Source organism: Pseudorca crassidens, chromosome 19, assembly GCF_039906515.1.
Source record: "Pseudorca crassidens isolate mPseCra1 chromosome 19, mPseCra1.hap1, whole genome shotgun sequence".
NCBI classification, from domain to species: domain Eukaryota; kingdom Metazoa; phylum Chordata; class Mammalia; order Artiodactyla; family Delphinidae; genus Pseudorca; species Pseudorca crassidens.
In genome coordinates, this window is record NC_090314.1 from 44,281,074 (window position 1) to 44,299,098 (window position 18,025).

The 18,025-nt window shown below is 37.2% G+C and overlaps 1 protein-coding gene across 4 annotated transcripts in view; it reads right to left on the bottom strand.

Moving 5' to 3' along the window:
* The window catches only part of SMARCE1 (SWI/SNF related, matrix associated, actin dependent regulator of chromatin, subfamily e, member 1), a 20,416-nt gene continuing 2,391 nt past the window's right edge, over positions 1 to 18,025 (bottom strand). Inside the window, exons 2-11 of one of the 4 annotated variants that reach the window (XM_067715593.1) lie at positions 17,940 to 17,991; positions 17,719 to 17,762; positions 14,679 to 14,783; positions 9,496 to 9,576; positions 7,754 to 7,885; positions 7,320 to 7,491; positions 3,942 to 4,114; positions 3,325 to 3,426; positions 2,459 to 2,669; positions 1 to 273 (exon numbers count right to left, since the gene is read on the bottom strand). In XM_067715593.1, coding sequence (XP_067571694.1) covers positions 65 to 273; positions 2,459 to 2,669; positions 3,325 to 3,426; positions 3,942 to 4,114; positions 7,320 to 7,491; positions 7,754 to 7,885; positions 9,496 to 9,576; positions 14,679 to 14,783; positions 17,719 to 17,762; positions 17,940 to 17,946 — 1,236 coding nt within the window. In that variant the 5' untranslated portion in view covers positions 17,947 to 17,991 and the 3' untranslated portion in view covers positions 1 to 64. Of the gene's footprint in view, positions 274 to 2,458; positions 2,670 to 3,324; positions 3,427 to 3,941; positions 4,115 to 7,319; positions 7,492 to 7,753; positions 7,886 to 9,495; positions 9,577 to 10,047; positions 10,075 to 14,678; positions 14,784 to 17,718; positions 17,763 to 17,939; positions 17,992 to 18,025 lie in introns of those variants that run through there. The other 3 variants (XM_067715594.1, XM_067715596.1, XM_067715595.1) reach the window with 3 other exon arrangements.

An 18,025-nucleotide genomic window follows, 5' to 3' on the forward strand; every position in this document is an offset into this window, starting at 1 on the left:
TTAAAACTCGAAAAACATTTTTTCATTTAAAAAAGTATTTAGAACACATAAAACAAGGCAACATTTATTCTTTTTTCCCGTCTTCTGGTACGGGGTCTGTTGGTGCTTCCTCCACAGTTGCACTGTTGCTCTCTGAGCCAGTGTTACTATCACTGGTCCCTTCCTCTGCCAGACTGTCCACCCCCTCCTGCCCGCTCTCCTTGTCCTCAGGAGTAGACGTGCCTTCTTCACCATTCTGTTGGCTTTCCGTCGTTTCTTCAAGGTGTGTCTCCTCTGTAATCACACATTTGTCACTGTTAGTTCCAATACAGAAATTCCCTCTTCTAATTATGCTGACAGTCCAGAGCTGCAGCATCCGATGATAAGGCAGCCACTCACCACATATGGCTACTAAGCACTTGATATGAGCAAGTGTGACCGAGGAAAGAACTTTTAGCATGTTTAGAACAATTTGGGATTTGGAAACAATCTACTTTTTAACTGTAAATTTTGAAATCTAAATACAGATCAAGTATTTCTGCTGAAAATTTAGCTTCCAAATTTTGATGTGCTCTAAGTCTAAAAATACACACCGGATTTTGAAGACTTATTAAAATTAATTTCACTTAAAAGATTTCATTGGGCTTCCCTGGTGGCGCAGTGGTTGAGAGTCCGCCTGCCGATGCAGGGGACACAGGTTCGTGCCCCGGTCCGGGAAGATCCCACGTGCCGTGGAGCGGCTGGGCCCGTGAGCCATGGCCGCTGGGCCTGCGCGTCCGGAGCCTGTGCTCCGCAACGGGAGAGGCCACAACAGTGAGAGGCCCGCGTACCACAAAAAAAAAAAAAAAAAAAAGATTTCATTAAAAAAATGTCAGTAGTAGAAAATTTATAATTACACAGTGACTTATATTTCATTTCTATTGGACAGTGCTCTTGTGAAGTGCTTGGATTTAATGAGTGAGAAAGCAGGTATGGAAATGGTATAAGGCTGATATTTAAAGTACTTTGTTACAAGTCACGCTGGGCTGTTTTCTGTTATTGCTCTAATAGTCTTCAGAACAATCTTCTTCAGTTCTTTTTCTTCAGCTAGAAGGATGAAATCTGAGTAAAGACCTAGGCATGCTCTATTCATAGATGACAAAACAGAGGCAAGGCTGAGTATTCTAGCTGCAAAATGAGCCAAAGAACCATGCTCTAATTCTCAAGCTCTTGTTTTAACCACAAAATGTGTTCACGCTCCAAATCTGTTAAGATAAAAAACATGTTCACACAAAACAGAGAAAGGTTCAGATAATAAAACTTAAAATCTGACTATCTGAAATGTTAATCTGCTGAATCACTCTGTAGAAATATCTGGTAAAGATACTATTTTCTACTTAATGTTTTCCAGATGTCAAATCAGAAGTTGTCAGTTGAGCACCAAGTATGACTATGGTCCCTCTCACTTCTTGTAATGATGGTCCAGGGAGCCTTTGATTGTGTCTCCCATACTTTCAGCTCAGTTCTGTTTATTACACAGTGCACTGCGCAGGGTCAAAACAGTGCCAGAAAGTAGAGTGATCTCAAAATTTCAAGCAATAATCGATTTAATCAGTACTTCATGTAAGCTGTGTTATTGTTTGCCTTGAGGAATGCTTTTAATCAGGAAAATCAGTAGAACAGAAGTATGAATTATTCCAGGATGGGGTCAACAAATGCTTTCTACAAAGGCTAGATAGTAAATATTTCAGGTTTTGTGGGCCAGGCAGTCTCAGTTGCAACTACTCAACTATACTGTTGTAGCCCCAAAGCAGCCACAAACAATACGTAAATAAACGGTTCCAACAAAACTTTATTTACAAAAGCAGGTGGCAGGCAGGATTTGGCCTGCAGGTTTTATTTGCCTAACTCCGTTCTAGGACACCAGAGACGACACTGATCTTAAGAGCAATGACCACATCTTGTTTAAACAATTTTAGCAATAAACGTTAAAATACTGAGTGCCAATATCATGTCAAGTGCAGTAATGATGATTTTATGTACATTTATCCTTGGGAACTCACTCTCAGAGGCAGGTGCTAGAATACTTGCAAATGAGGAAACTGATATTAAGTAACTTACCCGAAGTCACAGCGCTAGCAAATGGTGAAGCAGTGTTAGACCCAGATCTGTCTGACTCCCGGGCCAGCATCCTTAACCATTAAACCATTATACTTTATATTCCCAGGAAATGACATGACTCAATCTGGGCAAACAACCAAGACCTCACACAGCAAGACTAAAGACAACACACCACTGCTGTTTTGTACCAATACCAACATTTTTAGTGGACTCTACTGTAAGAGATTAAGATTTTGAAAGAAATGGGTAGTATATGGAGAATAATTCAAGAGGCAAGATCAACAGAGTGACTTCTGAAAAGCACTGAGAAAGGAAAAGCAGAACTAAAGACAGCTGTAAAAACCCTCGACATTTACTTCAGTATCAACTGAAAGGTTACCTGTCTCCATCGGAATGCTCTCGTCTTCTTTCTTTTCTTCGGTCTTATTAGCTGCTGGCTCCTCCTCAGGAACAATACTGCTCTGGCTGCGCTCAGCTTGCTCTGCTGCCTCTTTCTCCCTTTCCTCCTGCCTTTTGCGAGCCTGTTCCTCGGCCTGTGCAATTTCAGCTGCAATTTTTTCCATATCCACTTCTACTTTCAAACCACACAACTAGCAGTCAGAAAACAGAACCCAAAAAACTCTCTTAGTAATGTTCTTTTCTTACAATCTCTGAACCAGAGAAATTGTTTTAAAAGTGGGTTTTCTTGGCTAAGAACTATATACATATATATGGCAGAAAAAAACATGGTTCCACGTCCTCTCTGAACCCTTGGGTCTACAGGAAAGTTGCCCTAGCACGCCACATAACATCAAGTATTACAGAACAGCTGGTGAGACAATGCTGAAAGTTCTGGATTATACTCAAAGCTTCCATTTTATATTTCAGGCGGCCAAACACTAGATTTACTTGTTTTCATACAAAGTGCAAACTGTAAACTACAGCTAATGGAGACATTTGATGAATAAACTGCAATGAAATGAAAATAATTCACAACTGCATGAGAGTTTAAATTAAAACCTCAGAGGGTTCTAGGGTCTAAGGCCTAGTACATATGTGTGTACTATATGATATTTCAAACCTATTGCAACTCTACCAGAAAATGGAAATTATTTCATAAAGCAAAGACCTTGCCAGTTATAGCAAAGTTAACCCTGTTTCAAAGTGAACAACGTTCCATGAAATCACTATTTTGGAAAAAAGAAAGAGGAAAAAAAAAGTAACAGACACAGTGAAAAAAGTATAGTTAACACATTAAATTTATACCCTTTTAAGTTCATTGTTAAATGAATCTGTGCTTTCCAGGAATTTCCTCTTCTTTTCTTGGTGTCGCTCCTCTATTTGAAGAAGTTCAGCTTCTAGTTTTCGCTGTAAAACATAAGGTCAGGTTTTGTTACTACTGAATTATTTTCTCTAAAGCAAACGTCAAACACAGAAAATGTCTCATTTTTTTTAATGGTCCACACGTTCTCATAGTGTGATAAATGTTTTGAATTTTTAATTTATTTATTACATAATGTATCTAGCTAAGATTTTTAAAATGTAAAATGCAGCATAGAGGGAATGACTGATTAATAAGTATATGTTGGAGAATACTGTTTCAGGCCTCAGCGATTTTTTGGAAAAGAAATATTTAGTACATCAGTAAGAGCTGACAGGATGTCTCAAAATTCTTAATGGGTATGCTTTCTGTCAAAAGGCTCTACGTTACAGGTTTAATGACAAACTTATTAAATCTCTGGGAAAGGTCTACTCCCTCCAGCCTCTTCCCTGAATCAGGAACAGGTCAGACTGAACATAAATATTTAACAGGCACACTGATGCATGGTATAGGATCAGGTCACCTGGCACCTGGGGCATAATAAAATGCTTTGTGACTCTACCTGATGAACCATTAAGGACTGGACCTGTCGTTTGAGGACCTGCATTCTAGCTGTTGTGACAACAGACCGAACGTCTGGCACCACACTCTCACTAAGGATTTCACTGATGAGGCGGTGATTTCTCTGGAAACGGGCGGTAGCTGTGTGCTTCATTGAAAAGCCATCATCATAATCTGGAATAAACAAAAGGATCTGGAAATTAGGTCACCAACTACCATCATCAGGAGAGCGCAACAGCGTTCACACTTAGTTGCCAAGGAGCCACGGCCCTCACTGGTCTAACAAAATCTAAAATAAATCTTTAAGTTATGATGTGCATCTGGGAAGATGTGGCTGAAACGCAAATGAAATACAACCATGTGTCTCTGGCCTGGAAATCAACGTGAAGGCTGCACTGACAGCAAAACAGATTTTGCCAAATGTCTCACTTTTGGGATAGTAATTTAAGGCTTTTACAACTGCTGATACACAGGAACTGGGTGGTGTCTTTGTCACTGTAGCACTTTAAAGTAAGGAAAATGCCCACTGCAGAGAAAACATTATCTCTAGCAATATTCAGTTTCCCAGATGGGCACATATATTTTATAAGATTAAAATACCACTAAAGCCTTAAAAACGTTTAATTCTAAATTTCACTTTTAATTTTTATCAATTTACACACACATACATTTGTTGTCAGTGTATGAAGGTATATTACATGCTGTTTTCATCCACTCAAGTGCATATACATATAGTATGGATCTGGTTTACAAGCTTATTCTTAATAGCTATTACCTTTGCTCTATCACTACCAGTTTTTGACGTATCTGCTAACAACCTGTGCTATTATTTACTTAATAGTTTTATTTAAATCAACTTAAAAAAAAAAAAAGAGCTTCCTCTTAAGCAATACACATTAAAACAAAAGTTCCTCTCTGAACCACCTAACCATCTTAGTGTGCCGTCAGAGGTGGGGGACCACAGTTTAGGAAACTGCTACAAAGGGTCAAATTGTGCTGCTATGTCAGTTTAGCACGTCCCTTAATTTGGGTGCTTAAGTAGTTCCTAAAACTCTTATTACCAGAAACACCACCGCTACGAACTGTTGTGCAAATTGCTTTTTGTTTCAAGTAATTTCTTTAGGATATACACTTCTGAAATTAAAATTACTGGAATAAAACAAACTGTGACCTTTTTACTTCTTTTTTTTTTAAAGAAGATGTTGGGGGTAGGAGTTTATTTATTTATTTATTTTTGCTGTGCTGGGTCTTCGTTTCTGTGCGAGGGCTTTCTCTAGTTGTGGCAAGCAGGGGCCACTCTTCATCATGGTGTGCGGGCCTCTCACTATTGCGGCCTCTCTTGTTGCGGAGCACAGGCTCCAGACGCGCAGGCTCAGTAGCTGTGGCTCACGGGCCCAGCCACTCCGTGGCATGTGGGATCCTCCCAGACCAGGGCTCGAACCCGTGTCCCCTGCATTAGCAGGCAGACTCTCAACCACTGTGCCACCAGGGAAGTCCTCTTTTCACTTCTTAAGGGAGAGTTTTTCATATTCACACTTAAGACTATATACATTTGTGCTAGGTTATCCATCTAGGTTACCTTTCTTTTTCTTCTTTCATGTATATGTCCCCAGTGTTGACCACTGGACTGGTAGGGGAAATAAAGTCTTAAAAATCTGGGCCTGTCTTTCTTTGCACTTTAGTTGTCTGATTTTTTTTCTTTTTTGGGGGGGGTAGGTTTATATTTTCTAATTCACCAGGTATTTACTTTATCTCATGAATATTCTCTTTCTAAAATGTCAGTTAAAAAAGACTTCCCTGTCTTGTGTGGATAACTACGTATGTTTTGTAGGCCTTGTAGGTCTTCTTTGTTAAAGTGAGCAGCTGTTGTACTCGTGGATGTGCTGCCTTTCTCTTGGTTTTATGTACATTTCCACCTCCCAAGTCTTCCTCTTTCTACTCAGTTCTGAGGGATAAGGTCCAAGGTCTAAAGTCATTCTTATCCTGGTATCTTAACTATTACCATCCTTTCTTATTAGCAACTCTAATATCCTATTTTAAACTTAAAAAACATAATGGGCAGAAGTCTGAGAAACAGAGAAAAGGACTCTCTTTGAAGACTGTTCCTAAGTGAAGCTCTTTCAGTCCTTCTCAGTGTTCCTGCTGTTACCTTCCACCTGTGAAAACTTCAACTGATTTCTACTTACGTCTTCTATGTTGCTAGCCTTTGTTTCCGATTATTACTGACCCCCATCCTTCCAATTATTTGTAGACTGGATCTTCTATTTTTTTTAGTTCTGTATATTTTCTTGCACTAATTATCCAATTTAAGCAACTAAAGTTTGCTTACACTACTGTGTCTTTAGCACTGATGATTCTGCTTAACATGCTATATTGTTTCTATTCCCTATTCTGTTTTCTATATTTATTATTATATTTTGTATTTATGAGAATATTTGTCAATATCCCAGTCCTTTCTTTTAAAAACTCATTTTTGTTTTTCTCTCCTTTTAAGTATATCAGTTTATTCATGTCTTTAGGTGGTATTATTGCTTCCTTTATTAAAGGTCTCTTCTTTAAGGTCTTACAAGCCTTTTCTTTGTTACTACTACTTCTTTAAAATGGGATCTTAAATTATCTTCTAGATGCTTTTGTTGCTTGCAGCTAGAGCTTCCAACCTTTACCACATCACAGCAGTACACGAAGGAAATATCTGTATCGCATGCTTGCTGTGTGGATGAGTATACTCACAGCTGGAGGTGGCTAGCTCTGAAGCTCCTTGCAGCTTCAGACCCTGCATGGCTACAGAGAACCAACCAGAGGTACAAAAGCACACCTGCAAACTCTTCGTGGAATGCCAACTAGGAAGCTCTGCTCTGTGTGCGGTGGCGTGCGTGTGTATAAAGTTTGTAGGTGCGCACCCTCCTAAGTGTCATCATGAGTTGTATTTATAAATTCTAGCTGGATTTCTGAATTAACTAGAAAAGAAAGTTCATAATGCCTCTTCCCACTCATTAACTTTCTCCCTTAAGAGCCTTTAACTCAGCCAATTTAGGGAACCAATAAGAAAGTAGAATATAACTTGAAGGCATTTAACTTTTTAAAAGCAGTTGAGGTAAAATTCTGATTGTAACTAAACAACCCTCCATGCATTCTGAGTACAAAGGTTTTGATAAACGACAGGTAGTTTTTGCTATCTTCTACACTAAAAAGGGTGTTTCTTTATCTTTGGGAAGTTCACATACAAATATTAATCAAAATAATTATTCCAAATATTGAAATGGCACTTAAATTATGCTTTGTTTCCATTTAGAATAGGAAATAAAACTTGAGATTTCTCATATTTTAATTCTCAGAGAAAGCATAAACAAAGCCCCACTTTTTTTTTTTTTTTTTTTACCATCTGGATCTTCAGCAGGCTGAATGCTCATGTAAGGTTCTCCTTTCTCCATGCGAGACTGTCTCTGTCGACTTTCTTCCTCTAAAGCAGCTTCTGCACGACTTTTTGCATTTATGTAAGCAAGGTACGCGGGGGAATTATGATAGGCCTTCATAGATTCATTGTACTCTATCTGAAAGTCAAATGTTTTCAGTTTTAGAATTGATATTTTGCAGGTTACAATGAATACTTATATTACCTCATTTGAATATCAAAAGACATGATAATGATCTCCTTTTTACAGACAAGGGATCTGAAGTCTTAGAGAAATTAAGTGACTTGACCCAGGCAGACAATGACTCAGTTGTCTGATTAGATTTTATATTTCTTTTATAAATGATAAGGCAAGTGTTCATGAATTTTCTATTGTACCCATCCCTACAGTCCCATTCTACCTTTTCTGCTTCGTATTCGTTTAAATATTCTTGTTTTTCTTCATCAGTGAGATCTCGCCACATGCCACCAATAATCTTGCCAATCTCCCACAACTTTAGGTCAGGGTTGGAAGCCTTTACTTGGTCCCAGACCTTGAAAAGGACAAACAGTTGAGATTTCAGTATTGATGCCTAAAAATAAAGACCTTTAAAAATACTTTTTAATATAGAAACCTTCAATCATCAACAAAGGCAGAGGCAATAGTGTCAAATCCCCGTGTTCTCTTCAGCCTGCTGCAGTAATTATCGAGTCCTCTGTCAGGTTACTTTAAGGCAGATCTCGGATATCTCCAATCACTGCAGACACTTATGATGAGCTAACTCAATAACATAGTCTTATGTCTTTCTAAAAATTCACCAGAGTTTAGAAGGAATATGGTTACTCTGCATAATATAATACACCATATTGTCAAATATATGTATAATAATTCTGACCAAAAATTTTAAAATTTCTAAATAGTGGTGAAAATCAATACATGCTCTTGTCTTTAATAAAGATATCACTTACACTTGCTATTTTAAGAGTAATGGAGGTTCATACCATATGACCCAGCAATCCCTCTACTGGGCATATACCCTGAGAAAACCATAATTCAAAGAGTCGTGTACCACAATGTTCATTGCAGCACTATTTACAACAGCCAGGACATGGAAGCAACTTAAGTGCCCATCGACAGATGAATGGATAAAGAAGATGTGGCACATATATACAATGGAATATTACTCAGCCATAAAAAGAAACGAAACTCAGTTATTTGTAGTGAGGTGGATGGACCTAGAGTCTGTCATACAGAGTGATGTAAGTCAGAAAGAGAAAAACAAATACCATATGCTAGCACATATATATGGAATCTTAAAAAAAAAAGGTTCTCATGAACCTAGGGGCAGGGGAGGAATAAAGACGCACACATAGAGAATGGACTTGAGGAACGGGGAAGGATAAGGGTAAGGGTAAGCTGGGACGAAGTGAGAATATATACACTACCAAATGTAAAACAGATAGCTAGTGGGAAGCAGCAGCAGCATAGCACAGGGAGATCAGCTTGATGCTTTGTGACCACCTAGAGGGGTGGGATAGGGAGGGGGGGAGGGAGATGCAAGAGGGAGGGGATATGGGGATATATGTATGCATATAGCTGATTCACTTTGTTATACAGCAGAAACTAACACAACACTGTAAAGCAATTATACTCCAATAAAGATGTTAAAAAAAACAAAAACGAAAAAAGAGTAATGGAGGTTCATCACCAAAAAAAAAAAAAGAGGAAAAATTCAAGGAAGAATGAAGAAAATAAAAATTACCATAAGCTTATTGTTTAGAGATAACCATTGTCTTCTAGGCTTTTTTTAAATTCAAACTAGCATGTATTTGCTATTATTTTTATAAAAATAAGATACTAGTACATGTAGTCTTGCATTCCTTTTTTTAATAAACATTTTTTTATGTCCTTAAATATTCTCCAAAAGACTACATAAGTAACACTGGCTACATAACTTTGCTTTAAGTATTTTAACTGTTTATTTAATCATGTTCTTGTTGAATTTTAGTTCTGGAATTTAGAACTAATTTCTTTAAAAACTGCAATTCTGTATCTTTTCCTCTGACTATGCACAAAAAAGCTGGCTAAGCCAATCTGAAACCTGACATAAAGCCAAGAGCAAGGACGGCAGTCCTCACTCCCTCCTGGCCCCTGAGCACCTACCTTTCTGCTGTACCGCATGTAGGGCATCAGCGGCTTATCTGGTGGCTTTGGGGGTTTTGGAATCGTAATACCAGAGGATGCCTAGGAAAGAGTTAAATACATTCATTACTCAACTGCAAGAAGTTCACCAGCAAACTGAAAAGAGAGTCCCTTAAAAAATGCTAATGCGCCTTTCTTCTACTCGTCCATGGATACAAGATTCTTATATTTTCTCCACTGAAAATAGCTATCACTGCAAATTCAGAAATGTTCACATCAGAAGAAAATAGAGAAAATGACTTTAGGCACATAATTTTTTAATACGTTACTTAGCAGTTTATTGCCACTGCTTTGACAACCTGGCTGTAAGAACAAATAAAATATTATACAATAATTCATACATCGAAAATATATGGTTATATATCAGATGTCCCACGTTTAGGACATTACCTGGCACCCTTTTATTTTACTTAATTTACCATTACACATACAGTCAACACTTGATTACCTCACCGGAAGCTGAACCCGTTCAGCACTTACCACACCTTATACTGCCTACAGGGGACTACTTACTATTTGCACCATTTCAGGAACACACCTCCACATGAACAACCGCCACCACCGCAAACCCTATTTCCTAGGTTCAAAAATGGAAAACGGAAAAACCCTTCTTAGCTCCTTTATTATGACTAGAGATTTTACTTTTCTGAAGGTTCTATGCCCATATCTAGTCTCTTGTTTTATAAAGGAGATCAGGAAGTGTGAACTGAAGTCATGCCTTTTTTTATTCCTAATCACAGTGGAGGAGTGAACAAGTTTACCAGGAACAGAGAAATGGCAGAAACAGGGCCTGATTAAGTTACTTTTGAGACCTTATATCAAGAAACTCCATTTAATTTTTAAAAAATGCTGGTTTTGTGGGGAAGACACAGAAAGAAAGGGAAAGGAAAACAGAAGAAAAGGAGGCGAGGAGACTGAAAAATAGTTTTAAAAAGGTAAAGAAGAAAGTGGGTGAGAGACAGAAAAAAGGGAAAGAAAGAGGAGAGATCAGCTCTTTCTAAAAGCCAAATCTAGGCAAGATAACAGATAGCTCCCAGTGGGCACCCCACACATCTCCAACGAGCGAGCGCTGCTGCTGCACCTACTCTCATCTCTACACGCGTGGCTGCATTTGATCAAGGACCCAGAATCAAATCATGGCTGAATCACATTTGTTTCTCCCAAATTTCTGGGAGACTCCTGATACTGATCCTCCTTCCCAGGCTCGGGGGAAGAAGAGCTGGCTTCACTCTAGTGACCAAAAGACAGGAATCAGCAAATTCTTGCAAGAAAACTAAGGTGCCATTTTGTTTCCTTGCCCTGATGTTGCTGTTGTGGTAAAACCGGAGGGAAACCCCTCCATTCTGGGCTGAGACCCCAGTCAACCTTATTTTTCACGCAAGGGCTCCGGGAATAGTCTGTTGGTACCTGCTTCCACCACTTTCCAACAGTACTTCTTCCTGTGAGGAGCGTCTCCCTCCCTCCCTCCATACTTGTCCATTAACTCTGCTTCCTCTCTGCTTCTTCACACATGAACTTATCAGAACGTATTTCTCCTCTGAAGCAGTATTTCCCTTCTTTCCACTCCTCCCATGTATTCTTAGCACACCTCATGCTGATGCTCATGTAGACAGACTCTGTTTTTAGCCAGCAGTGGGCAACGGGGTGAAGTGAGCCATGGGGGATGGAAATTGTCAACAGTGGTGGTATGAACAGCCACTAGGAGATCTGTCTCAGGGCTGTAGGAGTTCTCTGGGGGAGGGGGGGATTTCTACAAAGCTAACCCTATGTCATGAATTCAGAGCAAGTAACACATAAAAGTCTGATTCTTCATAAAGTTATTAGAAAGCACTTCCAATTTATATCCAACACAAACCTTCAGAATTCCATGAAGTAGGTTACAAATAAAGTTGGAATTGTGCCAATAATTGAAGTTGGTAGACCTCTGTTAACAATTTTTTAAAAAAGAGGTAAAGAATTCTAAAATGTTTATGCTTTAATATGTGAAATTAAAACACTTTAAAAAAATTACAGTAATATTTGCTCTTCGATATTTTTCAAAGAACTGTATTTTATAACAATGAATTTGCTTATTTCTCTTCTTTTCTCCCAAAGGAACATGTTGAGGTGGTATTTTCATTACACTGACCAATTTACAAATACAAGGAAAGCAAAACCAAACCCAAAACAATAACAACATAGTTAAATTCTAGCTGGTTTTCAGGATATTAAAGGTTTATATCACTAAACACCCCTAATTTATTAACCATCTCAAACAGATATCTTTCTACAATTTCTCAAACATTATTCTTTAAAAAAGAAAAAAGAAGCAGTCTGCACTGAACACAATTATAATCACTGCTTTGCTATAATCTTCTAGTTTGAGGTATGAAACCTGCTGGCCCCTTTATTAAATGGTCTGGTGGTTATGCTTTCGGAGGGCATGTCTCCTTTTTTAGTGGTTTCTTTCCTTGCTGCTATCAGGAAACCTACCTCTAGCAGCAACTGTCCCTCTTTCCAACTGGCAATGAGTTTGGAGAAAACTAATTATGCTTGTTAAAACTGTGCTTACAATAGAGTAAGATCCTGGGAACCTCCTATGAATAAAGCCCATGATTTTGTGAAATTCTGGCTACTCAGAGATTTTTGTTGTTTCTTCCCATTTTTCAGCTGTTTCTCTGGTAGGATCTTATCTAAGGTTTTCTTCTGGGATGGAATTTCCATTAAAGCACAGAAATGAGCTACTTTTAACATTTGGTCTTGATCTGTCTTCACACCTGTACTTGAGAATGTTAATCATCATCTGATGAAGAACTGACCAGAAGTGAATTCCATCTCATAGCTACCATATGTTGAAACCAAAAGGTTTCAACATGCTATATATAAAATGTTTATTGTCTGAAAACCATTCAAGTGTACTGGAGTCATCGGGAAAACCCGATGTTCTGTGGACGCTACAAGAAGCTATTCACAGGGTGTCACCGAATCATTCCTTCAAATCGATGACTTAAGGCGATTTGCAGGCAGTAATACCAAAGAGGAGCCCCCCACCCCCCAAAAAAACACATAAGTGAGGTCATCTTAAAGTAACACTTTTATAAAGGTCAAAATCAGATCTACTGAGTCCTAACAGAGCTTAAATTATACATATATAGTAGTATAAAACTTTAGGCATAACTAATTTTCATAGAGAATGATTCAATGACCTGAGAGGTCACTAGAAGTTGAAGGGGCTGGGATTAGCACAGGCTAAAAGCCTCCACATTTTCTAGGCTCTTCAAGTTAAGTCTACAGAGCACTTTGATTACACTTCATTCTGGTGTTGAGAGAACAAATAATACAAAGAAAACCACCATAAAGAACCAGAAGATCAATGTTTCCATGCTCAACAGCCCTCCTATACTAATCTACCCTGAAGCTAGTACCTACCCCCAAACACTGGGTTCTAACACCTGAAAGAAAGAATGGGGAGAAACAGATAACTTGCTGAGGCCCCGAGACAGCAACTGCACTTTCCTATTCCTAGTAAGTCTCCATTGAATGATCTCACTTTGTTAACAAAGAAATCCCAGATACATCCAAGTTAAGAACAAAATGCTTACAGAAACTGAAATACAAATGATTCTAATATTACAGTTACCACCATTTCTTTTCCATTAACATAGATAATCAAGAGCTGACTGTATAGAGCTATTAAAATGTAATCATTCTTTTGTTTACTGCCCATGAATAATTTTCTGTATTAACATGAATGGTCCAAAATCGATTCTACTCCTCATTTAAATTAAAATATTCTTTACCATTTGATAACTTTGTGACCCGTTACACTTGTGAAACACATTCAGGCCAGGGAAAAACAAGTACCGATGCACATAAAAACTGTATGCATTGTGAAATGCATACATACACACACTTTGTCAGAATTCTTTTCCGATACCATGAAATATGCATGGCACATAAAACTTGATATGCTTATGAGGTACAAATTATGCAGAAACAATGAAAAATTTAGACAAACGAAACCTATCAAGCTAAGCAATATGCTTACCAAGATAGACAAACAGTTTGATAGGTACAAGCTTTCTGCTCTAGCCTGACTACAGGGTGAGAGGGCTTTTTGGAAGTCACAATAATTGAATTACTTATGAATACAGCAAACAAAAACCAGGTATTAAAAAGTTTACAGCCATTCTGGGTTGTATAAATTCTCACCAATACCACATTCCAATGTATGTAGGTATTTGGCTTTTGGATTTATTATTTATTTTTGGTAAAACATTTTTACAGTTGTTTCTTTGGTACCTAAACTTCCTTAAATGGACTTTAAGATGACTGTAAAATAAAAAGCCTTCCAACGGGAGGAACAATTCTCAGAGCTTTCTGACATGTTCTTCCCAGTTTATAATCCTCAAATTTGGCTTGAACAGAATTCTCCAATTCTTTCTTTAAAAAAATAAATAAATACAAATAAATAAATAAAATAAAATACAAAGTCTGAATTACATCATCCAATTTTGGTATCTTAGGCTGATCATTTAAGTGAAACATCCTAAGTTTCAGAAATTATATCCTTCATCCTATGGATTATAAACACACTTCTAGCTGTAGATATCTATAGTCTGATAATTCAAATTAATTTCATTCAACTTTTGTTCTGCAATTCGTTGAAGTGACATTAAAATCTTTTTAGAGAGAAATGAATCTCAGTTAGGTCAACTGTTAAATCCAAAAGACAAATAATTATGTGCAGCAGTTCAAACTGGTAGGGCAGCTAGGCCTGTAAACCCAGCCTTTATTAAGAAACTAAGGTCTTGAGCCTAATGCCAATTACCTTAAATGAAAGATACTCTTCATCTCAAAAAGGGCATCTTAACCATAGGAAATTCTAGGTTTGTCTACATATAGTATTAGCATTAAGTGCCCAAGGCTTTATCTCTACCAACCACCAAACAGAATAAATTCTTTTCTTCTATATACATATCCAGATCTCACTATTTTTTCATTTTTCAGTGTAAGATTGTACAATGAATATTTAAAATAGTCTAAAAGCCAGGTTAAATTTTTTTTTTAAATGGCTGTGCTGATGATTCAAAGGACCTAACTCTGAAGGCATTTCTGGTCAATTCCAGTTGTTTGCTGGATGCTGTAATAGTTGATTCTCCTACCGTGACCCGGCTGTTGGTGCCCGGGTTCCCTCCCAGCCTGTAGTTGTTGTAGGCGAGATGACTGTATGGATTGTATCCCACAAACCCTGGTGTGCTGGGCATTTGCTGATGGAAACAAATGAGACAAAAACACGAATGAGAAATGAGCTCAAACGAGGAAAACACAGAAATGAAAAATGATCTGCATATGGCATGCAAAAGCAACCTGATTTTAAACAAGCAATGATGTGTTGTAACTGTTCTTTTTCTTTCAGTGAAAACCAGTCTGTGTTTTTTTTTTTCCCCCTCTCTTTCTGTCTCTTTGCAGGGGCCAGTGGTGTTCGTGTGAGTGTGAATATGTGTGCTTGTTTTTCGGGATAAGCAATGCACTGAAGTGTCTCAAACATTCAGGGTTACTTTATGGTCAATAGTATGAAATAACAACTTAGCGATATATGTCTGAGATAGGAAAGCTTGAGATGTGATAAGCTAGGAGTCTGAGAACACTTTACATGCAAAACAAAACATGATTTATTTGACAGTTATGTGAATGCCGCCAATGTATTATCTACCAAAAACAAAAACAAGAAATGAATCACTTTCAAAGACAGCTTTAAATCATTTTATATAGTGTGAGAAATGAGAAGAGATTCAAATCAGGAAGTCAGAAGTTGTCAATAGAAAAGAACATATGTGGGATTCAATGGATGTCACATACATGATTTCAAAACAAAGACTTGTAAGAAATGCATGGATTTCATTCTGAGGGTACTGTCTGATCTTTTTAACCCATTCTTTTATAGGCTTTCTCTTCCATCTCTTCTTTGATCCATCTTCCACAGGTCAATCATGAACAATTTCTGCATTTAGTTTTAATGTGAACTACTTTTCTAGTAGACAGACTTGAACTTTCTTTTCTCATCTAGTTTCCTGACAGCCCTAGCTCTTTCAAACCACAACTGCTCGTTGGAGCAACAGAATTCTTGGCTTTTGTAAATTATGTGTTGATGTGATCACAAATGGGCTCTTATATAGCAGTGCCCTTCGTGATTAATAAAATGACATCCAATGTTCATGAGAATCAAGGTATGATGCATAAAAAGGATGTAGCAAAGAGAGACCAAAAGTAAGGTATTTTACCTAATGAACCTCAGTCAAAACAAGTGACAGTAATTTCATTTTAACATGCAATTGACAATACCAATGCTGAATTGTATAATAAACTTAACACATCCCAACTAAACTGTAGCTATTATAAACACAATTTTCTAAAACATGCCACTGCACATATCCTTAGTGTCCAAAAGAAAGACAGTCAAGCAGATAATACATTTGATATTCTTTAGAAGAAAACTACTGATCAATTTCTAGTCTATGTAGTTATAGAAGACGCAAATCAAGCATACATAAGTAGGCAAAACACAGATGAAGTATCAAAGGCACAAAAGAAGTTTATATTACTTGGAGTGGTACATTTGGGTGGTAGTGGTGGGTGGAGCTGGTGATGGTGGTGGCAGAAGAAATGGAAAAAGAAGAAAGGAGGATAACTCATTTAATATCCATTCTGTTGGATGTCCTAACCCCTAGTCTTCCGTAGTTTATGTGTAAATGTGAAATTATAATGGTACAGAAGTATGACTAAAGAAAGGTAAAAATATCCCTTTCCACATTTAAGAAGTCATAGGGTTAGTTTCTGAGCTATTTTTATTATCTCAAAAAATCAAGTCTGTTTTCAAGATATTATATGCTGTCAGAGGCAGTATTTGCGTCAAAAAGACACCTTCAAAGTTGCATAAGCAATGATAATCACTATTCAACATTATGAGGCAGTAATGTAAGAAAATAAGGGAACTAAAAAAAAAATCGAAACTGAAATATTACAATTATACCGTTTCCAAAAATGAAGTACATGGTTAGCTCTTTGAGGTCAGGAATCTCAATTGTTCAACTCCACCTGTATAGCCATTAGCAGACTGCCAAGGAGATGGTCATAAGAAATGTTCTTTGATTTAAGAAAAGAAACAAACCAAACACAGGACTTTAAGATCTACCAGAAGTAACTTTAGAAACTGTATGTTATATAAATTGAGCTGAGAAGATGTGATACAGTATCTCTTTTTTAAAAGCATCTTACTATGGAAAAATAAATTGTTGATAAACGTAACTAAAACATACATCTGAGGGTTAGTAAATAAAACTAGTTTATCTAGTGGAGAAAACAAAAATTACACAAGGACCTAATTAGTAAACTAGCCAGAAATTTAGGGGTAGGGAGTATGGAAGGAGGGCTAACAGCTTTAAAGAACTTCTTTTGTAGGATATGGTCAATGTTAAGTGTTTTGTTTTTGTTTTTAAATAAAAAACCACAAGAAGTCCATTTCAGCAAGGCCTGAATGGTTACTGTTAAAACTGTTTTGTGGACTGGACAATTATTTTACATGCTGACCAAGCTGGGCCAGAGCTTGCTGGGTGAAAAAAATTAGTTCACGACTATCATTTAGGCACTTTGAAACATATCAATTCTCAGTCCAATAAAGCATTACTTATGGAGTAAAGTGAAACGGCAGGATCTGACCCATAGATAATGAAATCCTTACTTGAACAGCTTGAAAATAAAGATTTACAATAAGCTATTATAGAACTGGAAGCTTTATTGTTTGATTTAACATGAAAATTATATACAGACAAGGACAGAAAAATGTAACCAGTTGAAGGTCAGGCTTAAAAATAATAAATGCCAGAACGAGCATTCATTTCATATTAACTTTCAAGACTCTTAATAGAGATTAACAAGAAAGAAATGTTAAACTTGTCACTTATTCCCAATTAAAAAAAGAACTGAGCATAGGAGGTTGGCATTTCAGTAGTATGTTTCTTTAAATGTTGGGGTTGGTTCAAGGTAAGATGCAGAGTTATTTTATTTAGTAGGAAGTGCTGTTTTTTTTAGCTGAATTTTTCATCCTGTTGCTGTGATGACTGAGTGACTGTCACTGGAAGACATCTGGGTTTTTGTATCAAGGCCAGACTTGGCTATTACATTAACAAGAAAATTAAAACTTACTGTTGCAGGAGCTGGGGTGGGAGGTGGGGCATAAGATGGTCTTTCTGTTTGAAAGAAAATAAATAACTTCTTGTAAACAACTGAGATATAATACTATGCAACAAAACTACCAATGGTCCTGTTTTGAAGAAAAAAAAAATGAGAGTATTTTGGAATTCCCATTTGCTAGGGCATTAGTCTCTTATTAATACAGATTGATAAATATAGAAAATGAAACTTACTTGACATTTTGGAAGATTAAGTTCTCAGTTCCTTAAGAATGAATCTGAGACACTAAAATAAAAAAAAGAAAAATAAAGAAAAATAA